Genomic DNA, 17,587 nt, shown 5'->3' on the forward strand with positions numbered 1-17,587 from the left:
CATAGATGGCCGAGCCCATATGTAACTAGTTGATAGTCTTCATCAGAAACTTTGACTTGATCACCAAAAAAGAAAAATAAAAACGAAAACAAAAAAGTGATACCTATATAAACATAAGAATAAATAAGCACCCCATAATGCATTATTATACTATATACTATATACTATATATTATAGTATGTAGTGGAGTTACTGTTCAAAGAACAGTACATGTTCATTTTTGCCCTTTTCTGTGAAATGTCTGTCTTGCCCTTTTTTTCTTTTTCTCTTCTTTTACTAGGTGCGGGGTTTTGGTAATTTCAACTGGGGGTGAAAGGGAAAGGTCAACGCCAAGAGGGATCGTTGAGAGATATTATCTCTTGTATGCGTGCTGATCTTGTGAGATCTATCATTTCCAAATTTGCTAGACAACCTTTTCAACCTCTCTGCTTTGTTTCAAGCCAAATATGGCCGACATAATCCTCACCCCCATTGTGGAACTGATCATTGGGACCTTGGGTTCCGCAGCTGTTGATGAGATCAAATCTGTGTATGGCGCAAAAGATGAGCTCTGCAAACTTGAGAGCCCCCTCTCAACCATTAGATCCGTCCTTGTTGACGCGGAGAAGCGGCAGATCCGTGAAGAGCAGGTCAGAGATTGGCTGGAAAAGCTTGAGGCCGTGTTGGACGATGCTGATGATTTGGTGGATGGAGTTGCCGCTGAAGGTTTGCGACAAAAGGTGATGTCTGGAAAGAAAATAAGCAAGAAGGTACGCACTTTCTTTTCGTCCAACAACCAACTTGTTTTCCGGCACAAGATGGCCAGAAGAATTAAAGATATTAGGGAGAGATTGTCTGAGATTGCAGCTGAGAGAAGAGTCTTGTATTTAGTTGAGCGTCACGAACCTGCGACAAGAGTGAGGGACGAGAGTCACTCATTTGTAGTCGAGAAAAATGTTGTTGGGAGAGATAAAGATAGAAAGGCAATCATAGAACTCTTGTTGGGTCCACAGAATGGGACTCGTCAAGAGAAAGATGTGCATGTCATTCCCATAGTTGGGATGGGAGGACTTGGAAAGACTACACTAGCTCAACTTGTTTTTAACGATGAGAGGGTCCAACAACATTTTGAGCTGAAAGTTTGGGTGTGTGTGTCTAACGATTTTAACGTAAAAGTACTTTGCGAAAAGATTACTAAAATCGTAACAAATGAAAACATAGGAAACCTTGAGATGGAACAATTACAAAGAATGCTTAGAGAGAAGTTAAATGGAAAACGGTTGGTTCTCGTACTAGATGATGTCTGGAGTGAGGATGCCCGAAAATGGAGAGAGTTAAAAGAGTTGTTAACGGCAAGTTGTTCAAAGGGGAGTAGGATAATTGTAACCACCCGTCTTCATACAGTTGCAAATGTTATGGGCACCATGCAGCCCCAGGATTTGGGGATTCTAGATTCGGAAGACTCTTGGAATCTCTTTAAGAAAATGGCTGATGACGAGGGAAAAGAGCTAACTAACGCCACCCTTGTGGATACTGCAAAAGGAATTTTGGCAAAGTGTGCAGGACTCCCACTTGCTATAAGTATGATAGGAAGTACGCTATTGTGCTCTAGAAATCCAGAAACGGATTGGCCATCTTTCCTTGAAAATGACCTTTCGATCATAACTCGAGAAGAAGATGGAGTGTTATCAACACTAAAGTTGAGTTATGATTATCTTCCATCACATTTGAAACCATGCTTTGCTTATTGTAGATTATTTCCTAAAGATCATGACTTTGATGTCCAAACACTTGTAATTCTTTGGGTAGCACAAGGGTTTATTAAGCCAAGTCGAAGCCAAAATCTGGAGGAAATAGGTTATCAATATTTTAGGGATTTACTTTCTAGATCCTTCTTTCAAGAAGCTAAAAAAGATGAACTGAACATGGTAACAACATGCAAAATGCATGACCTAGTTCATGATCTTTCGAAAAAAGTCGCAGGAGAGAAATATGCGACGATAGCCTCTATTGAAGATCCTAGGAAAGTTCATCATGTTTCCTTTGATTTTGAATCACGTTGGCGACTAGAGGTACCAAGTTCGTTGCTTCAAGCACAAAGGCTTCGTTCATTTCTTTTCCCATCAGATGTCATTGACGTTGCATGGGGATTAACAACATGGGATGAAATTATTTCAAATCTTAAATTTCTACGCGTGTTACATATGCATCGTGCATGGATTCAAATTGTACCACATTCAATTGGAAAGTTGAAGCACTTGAGGTATCTTGATCTTTCCTACAATTCTGAGATAGAAACCTTACCTGCTTCTATTACCAAGCTAGTCAATTTGCAAACCTTGAAACTAAACCAATGTTGGAGCCTCCGTGAACTACCAAGTGAGATTAATAAACTAGTCAATCTCAGGCATCTTGAGCTTCAGAATTGTTGGACGATAACTCATATGCCAAGAGGACTGACCCAATTGACTAATCTTCAAACATTATCCCTAGTGGTATTAAGTGAGAAGATCCCCGATTCTATGACGTTGAGCAAACATAGTAAGCTAGATGAACTAATGGGACTCAACAACCTAAAAGGAGATTTGAAGATTAAAGGGATAAGAAGAGGGATGGAAACCGCAGTTACAAAGTTGAGAGAAAACAAGCATCTTCGCTCTCTCTATTTAGACTTTACAGAAAGTAATGAGGATGCACCAAGCAGCGAGCAAGAATGGAAAACAACACTGGAAGGCCTACAGCCGCACGCAAATCTCAGAGACTTGACTTTAGATATGTATGGTGGTGCCAATTTACACAGCTTGCTTTTCCCGCTTAAAAATCTAGTTGCGCTTGTCTTGGCCAACTGCTCGAAATGCCAACAACTACCTTCATTGGATCAATTTCACTCTCTGAAAAAAATGGAACTTCATCGCTTGCTTGCTCTGGAGGATATTACCATTAACGAAGGTGATAGCTTCTTTTCCACATCATCCCCTGTATCGGTACTGCCATCTCTCGAAACACTAAAACTAGAAGTGTTGCCCAAGTTTAGAGGGTGGTGGAGGTCGGACATGGCGGCAGAGAATCAAGTTGAGCAGGTTGTGTTCCCCTCATTTCCTCGTCTCTCACATTTGAGCATCTACGGTTGCCCGAAGCTTACTTCCATGCCATGCTATCCAAATGTTGAGGGAGAATTGACTTTGTCGGATACTAGTGGGAAGCATTTCGAACAAACAATGTTAATGAGGGTCCCAGAACCACAAAAGATCTCGACGACGACGACGACGACAACAACAACAGAGGTGGAAAATGTCATCTATCATCCTCTCTCCAAATTGACGTCTTTAACTCTGGAAAATGTCGGGCATCTACAATATTTGCCGGCCAATCAGATGAAAAGCCTTGCTTCTCTCAAGGCATTACGGATTCAGAACTGCCCTGAACTGAAGTATCTATCTCCAGGGATCCAAAATCTCACCTCACTTGAGTATTTACGGATAGACGGTTGTGAAGAGCTTCAACTAGTAGCAAATGATGACTACTCCGTTAATGAGTGGCAAGGCCTTACAAGCCTACGCAGCTTGGAATTTGCAAATCTACCACAGCTTGTGACTCTCCCTGAAGGACTTCAATTCCTTAGCACTCTGAAAGATCTCACAATTGAGGGATGTCAAAATTTTACGGGCCTTCCAGATTGGATTTGCAACTGGTGTTCACTTGAAAGTCTTCATATTCCGCAAAGCCCAACTTTCAAATCAGTGCCTGGATCAATAAGTAGCCTCACCTCTTTACAAGAGTTAATAATAAACGACAAGGAGATGAATCCAAGAGAAATACGAGGGGATTTGGATCTGAGCTCATGTTCAACTTCAGGTACATAAATTTAATCCCCAACCCCTTTTTTTTTTTTTTTTTATTTTACTATTGTATAATTCACTTTTCGGCATTTTTAAAATTTCTGTCTTTTTTTAAGGCTTTTTCGCAATTGAAAATCTGGTTTTTAAACTTTTTTTTTCGCTATCGGCTCCTTAAACGTTATAAATTCTTTTGCAATTCGGTCCAGTTGAAAACGGCCGTCAAATTGTGGACGGATTTGTCACACGTGAGCAGCACATGCATAATAAAAAAGGGCCCAATGGTCATTTTATTCCATTCCAACTCAAATCAACTTTAAAAATACCTTAAAAACGTAATTAAAGATTAAAAAAAAAAACAAGAACTTAATCTTCTTCGACACAAAAAAACCCAGAAACATCAAATAGGAGGTTGACTAGTAACATAAAACCCAGAAACAATACAACCTAGAAACCCATAAACAATACAAGAACTTCATCTTCTTCAATACAAAAAAGCCCAGAAACTCTCTCTCTCTCTCTCTCTCTCTCTCAAGACCACCCCCCCCCCCCCCCCCCCCCCCCCCCCCCCCCCCCAGAGCTCAAGTGCTCAACACCAGATCCGAAACTTGATAACTGAAGTTTTAAATTAATTTTGCTTAACAAAACCGATCAATTGCAATAGAAAAAGCTTGCTTACCCAGACTCATCCCAGAAACTCATAATCTTAAAATTATCATCATCCCAGAAGCTCATAATCCTCATCCCAAAAACACACCCAGATTCATCAATTTATTTTCCAAACACTTGGATAAATCAGAATAAAGAAAAACCTAATGACAAAAACAAATAAAATCTAAAAATTCTCTTATTTTTTATGTGTTTTTTTTTTTTTTTTTTTTTCCTACTTTTGTTTTCTTCATCTGAGAGAGAGAGAGTGAGAGAGAACCTTCTGGGTTTTTTGGGTTTTTTCACTGAAGAAGGATTCATTTCTGCAAGGAAATGACCATATAATGCCCCTAGGAAAACGTGCTTGTCACGTGATCAAATCCATACAACATTACGTCTGTTTTTAATTGGATCTCAATTACACAGAATTTATAATGTTATGGAGCTGATTGTAAAAAAAGAAATTAGGGATCAGATTATCAATCGTGAAAAGTTAAGGGAGTCCCGGGCAAAAAAGCCTTTTTTAAATTATTATTATTTCATTCGTGCAGGATCAGAATAAAGGAAAATGTGGAAGAAGTCTTCAGAGTATTGCAGTTGTACAACAAATGAACATCACTGTGGTAATTAACCTCTTCTTAATCTCAAGGTTTTTTTTTTTTTTCTTTTTGTTCCAACGGAAACTTGAGTTTTATGAAGTTTTAAGAATTTTTTTTTTAAAGCATTCACATCCATAAGCTTTGTCAAATATGAGCCAATACCCTAATATAAAAAACTACGGAAATAGCAGAAAATAGACCAATATGAAAAGCTTAAAGAAGTATATAGGTCAACTTTTAGTTATAGAAATTAATAGGTCATAACTTGTCAAATTATGATTTATAACCAGATAAGTTATGGATAAACTTGTCAAGTTATGGTTCATCGCCAGACAAGTTATAGATAAAAATCGTGATTTATGGACAATAACTTGTCAACTTATGGTTCATAACCAGACAAGTTATGGACGAAAACAGTAATTTGGCCTATTTATTAACTTATGTAAACTATTGGCTTATTAATTTTAATTCATCTCCAATCTTGACCTATTTTCCTCTTTCTCCCTATAAACTAACAACACCAAAATATATTGATTATCAACCCCATTTAATGATCAAATAATAACAAAAATAAAAATCTTCCTTTTAAGGAACAAAGTTAAAACCGACAAATGGAGGTGCAATTTGAAACTTTAACTTTCTCTTCTAGTAGCTACTGATTTTTTGTATATGAAAAGTGAGGTATTTTAATTACTGAATGATTAAAGCACCACTAAATAACCTATGAATTGGTAAAAATTGAAATAGTATCAAAGAAAATTTTTGACAAATTTAGACAATTGATTAGAAAAGTACTTGGTGTCGCTCATTGTAAAACTTAAGAGGCATATTAATAGTAGTAGTTTTTCTAGATGAACGTAGATCATAATCTTGATGAAACTAAATGTGTGTTATCTCTCTCTCTCTCTCTCTCTCTCTCTCTCTCTTCAAGTTGTATTGTGCAGAACAAACAGGTGAAGTATAATACTATATATTGTGCAATGATTCTCAAAAAATTTTCTTATGCAGTGCAAGAATGTACCATGGCCTTTCAATCCACGAGAACTAGCCGGCTTCCCTCTCTAACGCTTTTACAACAATGTGCATTTTGGTACGCTTCCCTCTGTAACAAATAATAAAGTGTTCTCTACTATCCATTGTTTTCCCGAGTTTAGCTAAATGCTTTTCTACCCATTTATAGAGAAGCTTTTCTTGACTGATTGATACAGTATGGAAGCCCTTCCAACAGACACTATATTGATGAATTCTATAATTGTAATGACAACAGATTGTTGTGAAGCATCACCATTATCGACTTCTCTCGTGGTTCCCACCACCTCTTCCTCTCCTTCCCTGCGACTATTGCACGGCTGTTCCAGAGAAGATCGTGGCTTCAAATCACTTAATTTCTAGAACTATGGGGACTTCCTAGTTTAACATCACTACCGCAAGCAATACATAATCTCACCTCTTTATAAACGCCGATGATCAAGGCTTGTCCCATCTTATTGCAAAGATACTGACAAGAGAAAGAGGCGACCATCGGCATGGGATTCTCACATTCCTGCAAAAATTGGATTTCTATCTGGTGGAGCAAATGTGACCTTTCACAGTTCTTTCCTTTGTTTAAGGTTAATAATAAGTACATATTATCAATTACCGTTTGTCCTCTTCTGTTTATTATCACTATGAATTATCACAATTCTTTACTTGATAAGTGGATTAGGTTTGACTAACAAAAAAATTAGTTAGTGCAATAAGAATATAAGACTTGACTGTATGAGTGGTATTTTCTAGGTAGTAGGCACATGTTGTAAGTTTTAATTGAGGAACGTAGGTCATGAACTTGACAAAACTAAATGTATGAGTGTTATTTTTGTCACTCTTCGAAAAGCTTTTCTTTTCATACAAGTTTACAGCCATTCCAATAACGAATTCTGTTATTGTTGCAACACTGCAGATTGTTCTGTAGCCCCATCGTCAACTTCTTTCAAGCAGTTCCCTCATCCTTTTCCTCTCCTCTTGCTGCGACCATTTAGAAATGTTTCATATTACAGAGTGGAACGCGACCAAATCACTGTCTGAAGCAGTATGTAATCTCACCTCCTCGTCACAGACACAATTGATTATAGCTTTTCTCTTGTCTCATTGTTAAGGCAAACAATACCCTCTGCCCTTCCTTTGTTCTTACTTGTATGAATATGTGGATCCATAAGTTAGTACTGCAACAACTTCTAACGTCCAAACTTTTAATAAGTTTGACCACTACAATTTGTTATACATTTCTTACTTATAGGAACTTTTCAATATGCATGTGATCATCTAATTGCTTATTGAAAGCATGCATAAAAAATTGTCTTTTTCACTCTGATATAGTTAAATCTCACACCAAGGTTGGTAACAAGAAGTCATTTGTTCTCTAATCTCAGTGCATTTTGGCGAGAATGAAAAGGTGAAATTGTGCAGCAACTATGGGGATTAACCAAAAAAAAAAAAAAAAAACACTTCGGTAATGTGTTTCTATATTTGTCTTATTTTTTTTCCTTTCCTAAAGCCAATTTTCGTCCATAAATAGTGATTAACTAAAAAAAAAAACACTTCGGTATTGCAGATCACCACAGGACAAAGATGAGTGGATCAAAGAATTGGATACTCTAGGTTCATTGATGTTTGAGAAATCAAAGCGGCTAGAGGTGAATATAAAATTTTCTTCTTTTCTTGCAGCAAATCATCTTTTTCCATGCATGACTTATTTTTACAGTTTTTCAAAAGATTGTGCAAGAGTATCTCTACCATACTTTCATTTAACTAAATATAAAAATGGTACCAAAGAAGGACTATAATTTCGTTTACTTGTTTCTTTGTTGATTCTATGCTAACATAATCTAATAGGAATAGATGATAACTGGTCTAGGAGGTTCTTTAGCCATTGCAAGTTCGGATTGCTGCAGCTTTTCATTGTTGTTTTGCACAAAGGTGCTCATGGTTTTATTGTTCCGGCTTTGAAAGAAAATTTCCGGATCTCCTGCTGTTATTTCCTCTTTGGAAGGCAGGCATCATTTCATGTATTTGGGACATTTTCATGAATTCCGAGTTTTGTTTATTTTGGCATCTCTTCATGAAGCTAATCTCTTTGGCATCTGAGATAGGAAAGATTCTCGCTAGGAGCTTCTAATGTTGCTCAATCTGGAGTGCAATTTTCTTTAGCTGTCAAGGCTTTGTTATCACTATTGCAGCGAGAAAAGGTTGGACTTGGAACTTGTTGTATTGGAAATTTGGATTGAATAGTTTGTCCCTTCAATTTTTGATGCTAAACTGACGGGTATAATTTTGCTATCAATATTGCAGCTAATGGATGTTGGAGCTATATGGTTGAATGTGATTCGACAGATTTTGCTCATGTTTTCTCATGAGGTTCCATTCTTACCCATTACACCCCTCTACAACTGGACAGGATCAAACTATTCCATTAGATTAATAGTTGCGTTACGTATAACAGCCTTGTTCGTGGACAAAGTGGGCCTTATGGAGCAATGGGAAGTGTTTATGGTGTCACAATAGCTCCCTGCCTTCCAATTCCAGAGGTGCTTCAACGACGAGCCAGACGATAATTGTTGAGTTGCGCCCCATTTATTGGGCTGGAACAATAATTGGGCCAAAGTGTTTAAAACACACAAAAAAAAAAAAAAAAAAAAAAAAAAAAAGAAGAGAGGAAACAAGCTTGCTGGGCAAGCTTGTGTACGTGCAGCCAAAGAAAAGAAAACAAGGGACTGCCGTGAGTGGTAATCAGCGGACCAGAGAAAGAGAAGGGACAGAGAAGGAGGAGTAGGGTTTTGATGCTTGTGCAAGACGATCGGGTGGTAAAACGTTGTTGGTTTAGACTTAAATTTGACGTGGAGAATCTTGCAACGAGCTCTTTTCATCTACCAGACTTGATTTCTCATTTAGTCTCTCTTTGGTACTCTCTTAAGTACTCCTATTTTGATGAGACTTAAGTATTTCTTTGATGTTGTAATCCATCTTTGATGATGATGTATATGTTGTTGGTGGGTTAAGAATAGTGTTTCTTGATGATATTATTATTGTGAGCCTCTAGTTTGTATGTAGGGAGAAACTTTGATATAGTGGAAGTTTTAAGTGGCCTACAGGTCCCGTGGTTTTTATTCTCAATTTGAGGGGTTTTTCACGCTAAAAATTGGTCTCCTTTGGTGTTGATTATTTTTGAATAGTTGTTGCGTTGGTTGATTAGCTTTGTTGACCTTTTGTTTGAGATCTTATTTTAGCACACAAAGAGGGAAAAGTTTTTAGTAGTACTTTTTCTCAACACTACTGACGCTGGAGCAGTGGAGATGGGCATTCAGATTCTTTATCTAGTAATAGTAACGATGAGTTACTTCGTAGTCCTGCAGCGAGGAATTCTTTATTTCGAGCTAAATTGGATATGTTAGTTTGGTCTCAGCTTCCGATAAAAGGGCCTCGGCCAATTCAAATGGAGAAGGAAAGAGCAGCCCTTGGTTGCAAGGTTTTCCCTATAGTTGTACGGACATATTTGATTTTATGTTTCAATAAAGCTTGGGAGTGGCTGTTGGTAAGTGATGGTTGGCTGTTTTAGGTGCATTTACTAGAGCCATTGTGATCCTAGGCCACCTCCTTTCAGTAACTAAGACTATAAAATTGTAGGATAAATTGGTACGCCAATTCTCATTCTATAAATAGAATGAGCCAAGTGGCAGGAGGCAGCATAAAAATTCAACTGGTTGACAGAAGATGAGAAGAGAATTTCCTAAAGAAATGACAGTAAATTTCTGTAGAGTCATTCAAAGAGAGTTTAGCGCTTTATTATTGTAATGTATAAATATAATATCTTCTAATTGCGAAGATGTGAATACTTATTAAAAAGAAAAACTTTGAGTGGTTGAGCTTTCTAGATATGGCTTTGGAAGTGATATCTTTGAGAAGATTATTTGAATACTGGGAAATTTTGTGAGGGATGCTAGTTTGATGAAGACAGTGCAGAAGTCTTGTAATTGTCGTGGTGATTATTGAATAAAGTCTCTGGCAAAAGGTCGCGAAGTGAATGTAGAACAATTTGGTCCGAACCTTTATAAATCTCCGGTGTGAATGTGATTTTTTTTTCTTTTTGTGTTTTTGCAAATTAGCTCGTGGAATTTTTATTCAACATAGGAGTTTGAGCAAAGATTTCAGCTAGGTGAAGAATCCAATTACCTAATCAGTATTTTCATACATTCGAAAACACTAAACGTTGAAAACGAAGAAAATTGTCCCGTAAAAAAATGGATTGTTAAATTTCTGGTTAAAATGACTTGTGATTCCATCTACTAATAAGATTACATCTACTAATAAGATTACTTGGTTAGAATGATTTATGATTCCATCTAATATGATTACTTGTGAGACAACACCTTGCCAATTATTTGTCACCATCAAAGACGAAAATGTTGATGTCAACGGGATTGTCAAGATTTTGATTTACGAATAATGTCGATGTCGATGGATATTCAGAAAAAAAAAAAAAATAAAAAAATAAATAAATGCATCGAAAAAACCTTAAAGGTTTTTTGTTAAAATTGTACAAAATGCTAAAACAATCAATATTACTTAATTTGAACTAATTTAATAATAAAATTAATACGTTTTCTATTGGCATATGAGAGTTATGTCGAATAGTATCGCAAGAACTTATTATAATTATATTGGACTAGGATTTAAATATAAATTTTACATACTCATTATAAATAAGGAACAATAATTCAACCTACTACATAAAAATTAACTATCAAACATAATAAAATACACACGAAATTAAAGTGCTTTCAGTGCCAAAACGAGTTTCTAGTAGGTTAAAAAGCATTAGGTAGGTTTTGATCTTGATCTAATAAACAATACATTTGTCAAGATATTACCCTTGAATAATTCTCATTAGTAACCCATAAATTTGATACTATTGGTTTATCAAACTTGATGACTAGTATTTAGGGATGTATAATGACATTTCAATACTGACTTGTAGTTGAGGATATACTAATATATCATACAAGCCATCTTGGTTTTGTACTTCTGAAGTATATCTTATGTAAGAACTGTATGGATAGCCATATAAACTTTGCTCAGTTTCTAAGCTCATGTAATCAAAACTCAAGGCCACAGAATCCTCATCAATTTGACTCAATTGAGTCACACCACGTCTTTTTGATCTTATGTAAGAACTGTATGGATAGCCATATAAACTTTGCTCAGTTTCTAAGCTCATGTAATCAAAACTCAAGACCACAGAATCCTCATCAATTTGACTCAATTGAGTCACACCACGTCTTTTTATAAATGGTTTATTTAAAATGGATTGGATGAAATCTTGGTCACCATTGGGTTTTAAGATGGATTCGTCCAGATTGAATCAAATCTTGTGAAGGGTTATAAAAAGAGTTTTGTAAACAATGCAGCTTATTTCCTTGGTTGACTTTGTCACTGGTGGGCAACTGTTTGTACACTTCCCTTATCCTGAAAACAACCGTCTCTTTTCCTTACCATTTGAGTGTGTCGAGTCAATCTTCCTTTCAAGTCTTGATCTGGACACTACTTCAGACCATGTCGGGCCTCTGTGGCAGCAGAAGATTATAAAACTTATCATGCAAGAAGAAATTCCTGCCCTTGCTATCCACAGCTTTTTTCCACCCACACCATCCCCCATTTACAATTTTCTTGTGCTCATCGTTCCCTGTATAGTGAGGATCAAGTATGAGAAATGCACAATCTCCGCTTACTTCGTTGTAATCGACTCCCAGAAGGGTATATGCAAGAACTCCACCACCTGCACCCATTTAACGAGTAAGAGAACCCTTTTTTCTTCTTCTTTTCTTCACCTTTTCCAAAACTTTTATGTAATAAAGGTAGAAGACAAAAAACCAATATTGAAACTATATATCTCTAACACTCACCAATCATAATCGGGGTTCCTTGACTCTCAAAGTGCAAGGCTAGCTCACGACATTTTTCAGGAAGCTCAGCTCCAGATCTAACATTTATGACTTTGCAACTAACCTGTTCAAGACAGAATTGTTCCCGTAAAGGTCTGCATTATTAAAAGAGTTTAGCTAAACGTTATCCCCGGGATATGTATGAATGAAACATAATACTCTTGTTTGTCATCAAGGAAGTTACTTGTTTTTCTGTTTGTGAAATGAAATAGTATACTTACACCCAAAAGTTTGTCCAAAACAAAGCTCAACTCTATGGCACCTATCCATTCACGTGAGCCAACGAAAGAAGGATCTTTATCGCCAATCTCAACAAGTGCCTGCTGTATTTCCCTGGAAATCACAGGATTTCTTAGTTTAAAGGATAAAATAAATAACACACAAAACTAACAACGGAAACAAAAATAACGTACATGTTGTGTTTAGATCTATAGTTTTCAGAAGTGGTTAGACGTTTTCAGAAGACTTAAGAGATATGCATAGTAAGAGTCCAAGAAGGGATAGGGGAAAGTGGAAACCAAGGAAAAGTGAAATGAATCTTTCACTACATTCATGTACACTCCAGTTCACCTATGTGAAGGAACTTCTATAGACGTGTAGTGTTGGAATCGGAACCATGAAATGATGGTTTGTAAGGAACGATAAGCACAACCCCAGCCCTGGCAAGTAAAAGGCAAATGACTTAGCAGACAACAGTGCGTATAAATTAAATCACTACAGGATAGCATTTTCTTTGCAACAATTTGATTTGCAAGAGAAACAGTGACGATGCCTAATACTAGATAAATATCTACAGAAACAAGAGCCCTACAACTCATTCTGACCACCAAAGATTGATATGTCAATAAGTTACAGCAACCACTTAAAAGGGGGAAATTCTTCATTACCGAATCGTTAAAAGCATCTTGCATGTAATGGCAATATTCATAAGATCCCTGAACAAGAGATACAGTGCCTCCTGAAACTGCATAAAGACATCATTCAGTGAAAAGATCACTCATAATAACTGGGAGTCCAGGCCAAAAGAAAGCACAAAAAGCAACATTTGTCACCGACCACCACTACTTGGAATTCCAATATGTACGTCCTTCAGCAAACTAGAACCTGATATTACCACCAAAAACAAAATCTCATTAAAAAAAGGATTCTCAAAAATACCTCACAGAATGTTATGTATGTAAATGGATATTGATTACCCTTCTGCACACTCCTTGCACCATCAGTTGTAAACAAATTGAGGGCATTTGCAATTCTTAGGAGGGGACGATCAAAAGGTAATCCCAGCCTCAAGTGCAGAGATTTCCTAAATTCAACTGCATGGAAAAAAATAGTGTGTTAAATAGAAAACTCTGTCTTGATTGATCTTAATTGTCAATCAAACTAGAGAAGAAAAACAAAGATGTTCTTTTTCCACAATTAGCATCACTCGTGGGGTTTGTTTCTAAGAAGGAAAATAGCAAGCAACATGGACAAAGGCCTTGAGGCTAGCACATTTGGTGTTTAGTGGGTGTGTGATTTGTTTTCGATATATTGAGTCCTGGGTTCAAGTCCCAAGGATAGTAAAATCTAAAAAAAAAAAGTGTTGAACTTCACCAGCCTCAAACAGCTACTTTTTTGTTTCCTTCTTTTTTCCTTTTGGGGTTGAGACAGAGTATTCTAACATATCTGGAGGAGAAAATAATAGCAGGAATACTTTTGGAATGCAAGCTCAAAGTTCGAATATGCTACTTCTTACCTTGCTTCAATTCCGTCTCCCCATAATTAAGTTCATAGATAATGGTTACTGGATGAAGAACCCCCGGAGGAGTAAAGTGATATGGACGAAGCTGCAGATCATGTGACAAAGCTTAGCAGTTAGCAGATGAAGATGCCCTACACACTTTAAGAACTCGTTTGGAAGGTAGATTCAAACCATATCAGAATTCAAATTTTGTTAGAAAAAACACTGTAGCGGCGGAACTGATTAAATTCAAATTTTTTGTGAGAGAAAACATTATTTGAACCCATCCTCCAAACACACCCTAAATGTAGATTTCCATGTCTCCTTGGCCACATAATATAAAATAATATCAGGCGAAGAATGAACGATGGATAAGAGGGTAAGTGAATTTCTAGTTTCAGTAATATATGTGTGTTTCTCAGTGTTAGATGGAGTAGATAATAGCTATCACGTACTTGATGAATTTGACGTGTGAACAATTTGCCTACCTGAGGATGTTGTGCTAAGAGACTGGGTGAGATACTATTCTTCATTACGTTAAGCTGATCAACTAATCCTGGGACAATTAATTTTGAAACTGCAAACATGAGCGGTAGATCCTTGGTTGCATAACTGAGCATTTCCAACTTAAACTCTACAGTTAGAAATCTGGTTTCCTCAAGAGCTGAAACACATGATTCAACGTCCATTAAACAGTCTTAACAGCATCAAATCTGCAGCAAACCCACGATTAAAATCCTAAACCAAAGAAATATGACGGAAATACCTGGAAAATAGTCTGCAGCAGGCGCAGCTGATTTCGGAGATTTTTCTGAATTATTAACTAACACACTTACTTGGATTTTATCTGAATCCTAAGCAGAAAAAGTTTTAGTGAAAGTTGTAACTGAATTAACTTGGATCATAACATCAGAAACAGAATAAAAACAGAATAATGTTCAGATGAGGATACAACATTCTTACCTCTGCGGCATAAACAGGAGAGCCAGGTTTATCATTCATACAAAAGTGTCCACATAATACTAACTTTGCATCAGATTCTTGACCACCTTCTTTGGAAAGCATGATATGTGAGAAACCTATACTAAAGTCCATTTCTGCACCACGAATAATGACGGGTTGACGTACTTCAGCAGAAGTTTTCCCTACACTTTCTACCACGTATACAACCTTTGGGTCCTTTAATTTGGCAATAACAGCTTCAGTTGCACGTTGGAATATATTCTCAACATCTGCAAGGTGTGAGCGTACTTGGGGAATTAAACATGTATCACATTGGCCCTATATTTCTAAAGAAGCGACTCTTCAGAAGATATGCCTCAAATACATACAATGATGAATCCAAAATTTAATAAGAATGTATAGAACAGAATAAACCAAAATTCATCACAATACATTCAGCACATACTTAAAAAGCAACATTCTATGGTAGCACTAAATCCTGCCGAGAAGAGGCCACCTACACAATTCCATTTCCCATCATTAATCTATCCAAGGTCAATACCTTATCCGAAAGCACAAAACTTTAGGAATCTCTGTTGACCCCATAATCAAGTTTTGAAAATTCTTTCCTCGACCATTCTAAGCCAAAAACTCTCAGCTACATTAAGCAAAGAGGATGATACCAGTCCAAAGGATGATATTTGTCTGTTTTACAATCCTTATTTTACATAAAACTAAATCATGATGAAAAGAGGTCAGCTACACATACCCATTTATGTTCATTTTAATTTAGTCTATCCAGATTTCACAGTTAAACCCTTATCTCAATAAAGAATTTTCCAGAATTCTTCTTTTGTTCCTAGGTGGTGATAAAATATTTATTAAAAAAAAAAAAGACAACTACTTTCATAGTAGTAAAGCAAATCATACATGCAAACACAGCAGATGATATGGACTACGAAGAACTAACGAACGCTAAGCTCAATCGAATTCGTAAAATGCGATTAGCATATTCCAAAAGAATGAAAGGAAATTCAAAGAAATTTACCAGTTGAATTATCTACATGATAATAGATTGGCAACTTGATCGGAAGTTCACATCTTAGCAAACAACCTCTCTCCCAAAGATACTTCTCAGGATGATCCTCGTAAACAACAGAATCAACGCGTTCAAAACCCGTCGAGTTCACGGATTTCGAAGCGAAGAAGTGAACTTCACCAGTCTCTGAATCCGCCACCGCTCCGAGAGCTTCTTGATCGTCCGATTCTCCGCCACCGCAGAGAAGCTTTCTCAACCGACAAGCAAAATCGATTGCCTTGGCGGCGTTCTTTTCAATGTCGGATTTCGCGACTATCAACGCTCCGGCGACGTCGAATCCTTTCGGAAGCAGCGTCCGAAGATCTTCTGCTCAGATTGCGAAGTTAAAAGTCGAATTCGAACGATGAAATCGCGGAAAAGAGATTGCATTTTGTCGTTTGAATGAAATTTTCTCACCTGATTCTTTGTAGTAGTCTGGCGAGAGGGAATCGGCGTGGATGCATTTAACGGTGGAGACGACTGTGAGTGGCGGGAGGAATGGGGATCCGATCAGCCATTGGAGGCCAGGATCGTTCTTGTGCAGTACGAGGCTAGGGCATAAAACTCGAACGCTTCTGTGTTCGTTCTCGTTCGCCATTGATGGACTGGGAGCGAGCTCTGCCGATTGACAGAGAAACAGGCAGCACGTTCTCTGAATTGTAAGGTGGTTTCGGCCGATAAATGGGTCAAATTCTAGAGAAAAAAATGGAAAATTTACACAGTACTGAGTCTGAATCTTTTTGTTAGTGTATAAATTATAATTTGTAATTTATTATAATATTTTTTTAATAAAAAATATACATAAATTAAAAATAATTTTAAATTTATAAATTAAATGTGCACTTTTAAATTTTTATAATTAAAAAACTTATAAATTATAAATAAAAAATAAAAATATTAATTTTTAGAATATTTATTAAGATTACTCAATTTTAGAGGGTCTGGACCGAGCTCACGGTCTATTATGATTGGGCTTTTGTCTAAGTGGTTTTGAGGGAAAAGCCCAACCTTTTATTTTACTGTTAGAAAATTAGATTTGTTTTTACGCCTTTACCTTTTAAATTTTATTAGAATGTTCATTAGTCCAGTGCTGAACTTTCAGGCGGCGGGCATGCCCGAAAATTTTTAGGCACGGCGGGCAGGCCCCTCTCGCCGCTCAAAAATGCTTTTCTTCGAGCACGGACTCGGATAGCCCGAAAATAGTAAACCCCCCGACAGGCCGCCGCCGTGGAGAAGCCATCCCCCGCCGTTCGCCGAATTTTTTTTTGAATTTTCCAGCAATACCCGAAGCGGCCCGAATCTGCCCAAATTGCCCGAATTTTTTGTGACCGTTGCCCGAATTTTGGTGACCGTTGCCCGAATTTTGCCCCGTGCCCGAAAAATGCCCGATTTTTTTTTTACCGTTAGCCCGAAAAATGCCTAAATTTTAAAACAAAATGGTCTTTTGCCCGAACCCGAACCTGAATTTTGCCCGAATTTTTTAACCCAACGGTCGGATTTTGTGCCATTGCCCGACCTACCCGATTTTTGCCCGAACTACCCGAAAATTTTGTAGCCGTTGGACCCGAATTTTTGGGGGAAAAAAAATTTTTTCAACCCAAAAATTTTCCTATAAATACCCCCCCTCCCCCCAACCATTTTCCTCACCCCAAAACTCTCATTCTCTCTCAATTTCTCTTAATCTCTCTCAATTTCTCTTAATCTCTCTCAAATCTCTCTTAATCTTGCTTAAATCTCTCTCGAATCTCGATCTCTCTTAAGCTCTCTCAAAGCGCTCTCAATCTCTCTTATTTTTCATAATGGCTTCTTCT

At 37.2% G+C, this 17,587-nt stretch overlaps 2 protein-coding genes across 3 annotated transcripts; one reads left to right on the forward strand and one right to left on the reverse strand.

Annotated features, from left to right (window-relative positions):
- Positions 1–446: 446 nt before the first annotated feature.
- Positions 447–9,204, forward strand: LOC21401890 (putative disease resistance protein RGA1). Its single transcript, XM_010104614.2, has 9 exons — positions 447–3,834; positions 5,015–5,086; positions 6,071–6,152; positions 6,330–6,672; positions 7,002–7,130; positions 7,471–7,550; positions 7,653–7,734; positions 8,166–8,286; positions 8,390–9,204. The coding sequence occupies exons 1-2, from the start codon at positions 447–449 to the stop codon at positions 5,023–5,025; spliced, it is 3,399 nt and encodes a 1,132-aa protein (XP_010102916.2). The 3' UTR covers positions 5,026–5,086; positions 6,071–6,152; positions 6,330–6,672; positions 7,002–7,130; positions 7,471–7,550; positions 7,653–7,734; positions 8,166–8,286; positions 8,390–9,204.
- A 2,402-nt stretch (positions 9,205–11,606) lies between these two features.
- On the reverse strand, positions 11,607–16,486 carry LOC21401891 (probable Ufm1-specific protease). 2 transcript variants are annotated; one of them, XM_010104615.2, is made up of 13 exons: positions 16,194–16,486; positions 15,747–16,103; positions 14,720–14,988; positions 14,523–14,610; positions 14,245–14,420; positions 13,772–13,862; positions 13,233–13,349; positions 13,093–13,140; positions 12,924–13,000; positions 12,607–12,695; positions 12,258–12,369; positions 11,998–12,100; positions 11,607–11,870 (listed from the first exon to the last, which is right to left on the reverse strand). In XM_010104615.2, the coding sequence occupies exons 1-13, from the start codon at positions 16,372–16,374 to the stop codon at positions 11,641–11,643; spliced, it is 1,938 nt and encodes a 645-aa protein (XP_010102917.1). In that variant the 5' UTR covers positions 16,375–16,486; the 3' UTR covers positions 11,607–11,640. The 2 variants fall into 2 exon arrangements, with proteins under 2 accessions (XP_010102917.1, XP_024025587.1); XM_024169819.1 differs by lacking the exon at positions 11,607–11,870 and having other exon boundaries at positions 12,055–12,131.
- Between the last annotated feature and the right edge of the window lie 1,101 nt (positions 16,487–17,587).

This window comes from Morus notabilis, unplaced genomic scaffold (genome assembly GCF_000414095.1).
Source record: "Morus notabilis unplaced genomic scaffold, ASM41409v2 Scaffold333, whole genome shotgun sequence".
In the NCBI taxonomy this organism is placed as follows: domain Eukaryota; kingdom Viridiplantae; phylum Streptophyta; class Magnoliopsida; order Rosales; family Moraceae; genus Morus; species Morus notabilis.

Excerpts from the sequence above, each read along its gene's own strand:
- LOC21401890 (XM_010104614.2), top strand. The coding sequence starts at position 447 with ATGGCCGACATAATCCTCACCCCCATTGTGGAACTGATCATTGGGACC.
- LOC21401891 (XM_010104615.2), bottom strand. The coding sequence starts at position 16,374 with ATGGCGAACGAGAACGAACACAGAAGCGTTCGAGTTTTATGCCCTAGC. Across the intron at positions 14,989-15,746 it reads TCATGTAGATAATTCAACTG|ATGTTGAGAATATATTCCAA; the intron begins GTAAATTTCTTT and ends CACACCTTGCAG. Across the intron at positions 13,350-13,771 it reads GGAGACGGAATTGAAGCAAG|TTGAATTTAGGAAATCTCTG; the intron begins GTAAGAAGTAGC and ends TTTTCCATGCAG.